General features: G+C 51.7%; 1 protein-coding gene and 1 non-coding gene across 2 annotated transcripts; one reads left to right on the top strand and one right to left on the bottom strand.

The window, feature by feature from the left end:
* Window positions 1-353: 353 nt before the first annotated feature.
* Window positions 354-426, bottom strand: TRNAV-AAC. The gene has a single exon. It is a non-coding gene; the product is annotated as a tRNA-Val (tRNA).
* Window positions 427-998: 572 nt separating this feature from the next.
* Window positions 999-3,335, top strand: ACTRT3 (actin related protein T3). The gene is given in 3 exon segments (XM_019472409.1): window positions 999-1,053; window positions 2,260-2,557; window positions 2,559-3,335. Coding segments are annotated over 3 exon segments (819 nt in total). The 3' UTR covers window positions 3,025-3,335.
* The last annotated feature ends 747 nt before the right edge of the window (window positions 3,336-4,082 follow it).

Raw genomic sequence — 4,082 nt, 5'->3', positions numbered from 1 at the left:
GCCGGCGGGGCCCGGCGCCGGGAGCGGAGCCGGCGGGACGCGGTCGCTGCGCTGCGTTTACCCGGGAGCCGTGACACCAGGGGCGGACGGGAGTGATCTAACGCGGCTCCCGTGGCGGAGATCCTCGCCCTGCACGTGGATTGGTAAATAAAATGGGCTCAATGCATTGGTTAACACAGCAGCGCTGAGGAGTCTTGCCGTGCCCGTGCTGCCGCTTAAGAAGCACCCCGGTGAAGGTATTTTTGGCAGTTCGGCGGTACGCCGCCGCCAGTTTGCGGCGCGGGGGGGACCGGCTCTGATCGCTTTCAGAAGCGTGACGTGTGAGGAAGAAAGAAAAGAGGCAGCCCGGCTGCTGTTTCCGCCCGGTTTCGAACCGGGGACCTTTCGCGTGTTAGGCGAACGTGATAACCACTACACTACGGAAACGCCGCTTGGTGACTTTTTGCAGCAGCCCTACTAATGGCGTCCCCCTCCCCCGCTCCCCTCTGCTCTTCGCGGCGGCGACCTTGTCTCAGTCCTGTGTCACGCCGGTGCCCAAAGCACAGGACCATGCTCGCCCGAGGACCACAGGACCATGACCTGCCCGTGCTGGCAGCTCCCCAAACACCCCCCGGGGCGCCCCGCAGCCTTCCTCCGCCAAGGGCCTCCGCTCCTCACCGCAGTGCCAGCAGGTCACCCCCAAGCTGCGAGGTGCTCCAGGGATGGCATCTACTGCCCCTTCTCCCCACACACCAGGAATAACAGCACTGGTGTGAACGACAAACTTTAAGATAGTGATCTTCCCTAGAATACTCTAATTGATTTTCAACATATCTGTAAATAAAAAGGCATACCCTCGGTTAATGTTTCACACCAAAGTGTCATTCTGAAACACTATTGCTTACAGCGCCAAATCTACCTCCTGCTGTGGTTACAGAGGCTGGAAGGACTACTTTGCTGGGAATGAAGCACAGGCAAGGAGAAAAATACTAACAAGAGGAGCTGAAAAGCCCAGGGAAATGGGAGGAGCAGACTACGACAGAGATCTTTGCCTGCTGGCGCCGGCAAATGCAGGCGGGATGAGCAGGACAAATCAGGCAGGGCTGCCAAGGAGAGATGTAAAGCACCGCAGTTCCTGCAGGAACAAAGCAGGGCAGTTTCAGCGTGCGTTTATCAGAACTCAGAATGAGACAGCCCCAGCCAAAGAGGAGAAAGGGAGCCGTTTGGCACTGCTAGCCTTGCAGGGCAGGACCATAATAAAGCAGCCAGGGAGAGCATGCAGGCAAGGGGAGCTGAACACGGAGTGCGTTACGTCGGGCAGCGCCTCCTCTGCAGGCCTCTCGCTACAGCTGGAGCTTGGAAAATGAGGAAATGACTAATCCTCCTGGATTTTCTAGTACACCAGGCACTGAAATGCCTGATCTTGGAAGGAGCTATAGAAGGGAACTTAGCTTTGCCGTCCTTTGCAAAGGGAAACACAAGCCAAACCCCATCGGTGGGAGGAGGAGTAAGAAAAGCCAAGAGAAATGAAACGGGAAAGACTCCAGAAGAAAGCAGTGACACGGAAGGGAAAGGGGAAACAGAAGAAAGTTGGAAGCAAGCAGCGACAATATTCTGTTGAGTTTGGCAGTGGCAGCTGCAAGATTTCTTAACACTACTGCTGTCATCATGCAGAGGTTTCTAATAGCCTAAATGCAAGGATGTGTGGATAAGAGGTGCCACAAAAGAGCATCTGGGAAAAACGAGCATCCTTACTAGCTCTTTTCATGCTTGCAACATCTCTCAGGTCCACGTGGAAAAACACTTGTGGGAATGCACTTGTGTTCTTAGTGGCACACCATGATCACAAGATCGTTGTGCACAACTGTAGCACCCCAGCGTGAAAAGGTTGACATCGCAGCCACATCTCTGCCCAATCGCATACTGCCCCAATATTAATAACACCCATTTTATTCCTGCAAGGTCTTCAGCAGTCTCTGAGGATTAAATTTTAATTGTGAACAAACTAATAAAACACAAAATACAAATTAACTAATGAATATGTATTATTATTGATATAATAATATTTTCAGTCATAGCTTGACAACCAGTTAAAGAAGGAAGGGCCTGTTTAGGTAACACGCTATAACCTTCTCTGAGGAGCTGGACGGTCTCAGCTTTCACAGCTACTGAAGTTGCCTGGCCTGCGAAAGGGCCAAATATCTTCCCAGTATTTTTTCAACACAACGCATATAATTTAAATGTACATGAAGTGCTTTTTCCTGATGTCCTTTACCTGAGACATCCCCAAACAGACTACCTTGACCAAGGGGAGATGCTGGTGTTGCCATGGAGACTGGGGTGGAAGAGTACTTGTCCAGTGTTACTGTATTTTGTTTGATTCCTGGAGGTACCCAAAAGAGCGTGGGATTGTCACGTCCTGGGGAGATAGGGAGGCTGTGTGGAAGAATGTCTATGACAATGACCTGAAGATGGAAAGTAGCGAGCAGACAGTGATTCTTACTGAGGCACTGCTTAATCCACTGGCTAACCAAGAAAAAATGGTAGAGCTCTTCCCTGAGCACGCTGCTGTACCAGCTCTATGTGTCTATCCAGGCTGTGCTCACACCCTGTGCTTCAGGTCTCAGCACAGGCTGTGTGATGGACTCCCGTTACAGTGTCACCCACAGTGTACCAACCTTTGAAGGCTCCTGCTTGCCCCGTGGTATTCTCCAGCTTGACCTGGACAGCTGTGATCTTACAGAGCACCTAACATGGATTCTGAAAGAAAGTGGCGCTTCACAAGTCACCACAGCTGAGGAGCTGCCTGTACAAGGCGTAAAAGAAAAATTCTGTTATGTGTGCCTGACCCTCGAGCAAGAGATGACTCAGAATCCTAGTGAGGTAGAAAAAACTCACCATCTTCCTGGTGGCCATGAAATTATGGTTCAGAATCAAAGGTTTCATTGTCCTGAAACCCTCTTTCACTTTCCTAATGCTGGCATAGAGTCACCAGGGATTGACAAGCTCTGCTCCAGTTCTATCATGAATGAATCATCATCATGATGTTGGCATAAGGACTTACTTCCGCTCCAGTCCTTTCTGGTGGTTTCAGCCTCTTACCTGGAATTAAGTGGAATGCTTAAACAAGGAGGTAGTCTGCATGGTCCCAGGTGGAGTTAAGGTGAAAGTCAGTGATCCTCCTAATAGGAAGTTTTCAGTTTGGACAGAAGGCTCCTCGCTTCCCTGAGTGCCTTCCAGCTGATGCAGAGTACCGTGACAGTACAGGGGGGCTGAGCCTGACATGGTGCACAGAAAATGTTTCTAAAGTACATGTGATTTTATAACAGATTTTACTTAACACTTCATGGAAAAGAACCTGAGATTACAGCTACCTGGAAGCTAGTGTCTAGGGGGAAGTCTGTGTCCGTAGCGTGCCCTTTGACAGTCCAATAAAAATCATAACACCTGGCATGGTTACTTCCTTCTTAGTCCAAGAATACATCTTTCTGAAGAGGTGGAAAATATGTTTTTAAAGAGGTTCTTTACCAGAACAATGCTGTACAGTATATGTACAACTGAAGTTAGAAAGACCAAGAGCTCTATCCTGTTGCTTCATACTCCATTGTACCTGCAAAATCATGCAGCCTTGAAACGCCTTGCTTTTCCCTGGAAATCTCAGGGTCAAAAAGCAAACACACCAAAACCGTTCTGAGGAACATGATGCAGCGTCTGAGGCGAGCGCTCCAGGGAGCAGGTACCGTGCAGGGAGAACACACCTTTCACAAAGAGAGATCATGGAAGAGACTCTTCCAACAGAGCACTGGGGGCTGGCGCAGCCCTGCTTCAGGGGAACAGGAGGGGAGTTTCTGGGCCTAGTTCCTCACCCAGGGGTCCTCGAATGAGACGGGCAGGGCCTGAACGGGGGCCCGGGCCCTAAGTCCATCCCCCAGGCCCCCAGGCCCGGCCCTAAACCCCAGGCACCGGCCCCCAAATCCCGCCTCCAAGCCCCAGGCCCGCTCCGAGTCCCGGATTCCGGACCCAGGCCCCAGGCCCCAGGCCCCGTCCCAGGCCCAGGCCCCAGGTCCTGGCCCCGGCCGTAGCCCCCGGCCCCAGGGAAGGGG

This window comes from Aptenodytes forsteri, unplaced genomic scaffold (assembly GCF_000699145.1).
Source record: "Aptenodytes forsteri isolate BGI_AS27 unplaced genomic scaffold, ASM69914v1 Scaffold179, whole genome shotgun sequence".
NCBI lineage: Eukaryota > Metazoa > Chordata > Aves > Sphenisciformes > Spheniscidae > Aptenodytes > Aptenodytes forsteri.
This window is presented reverse-complemented; position numbering and strand designations above follow the sequence as displayed.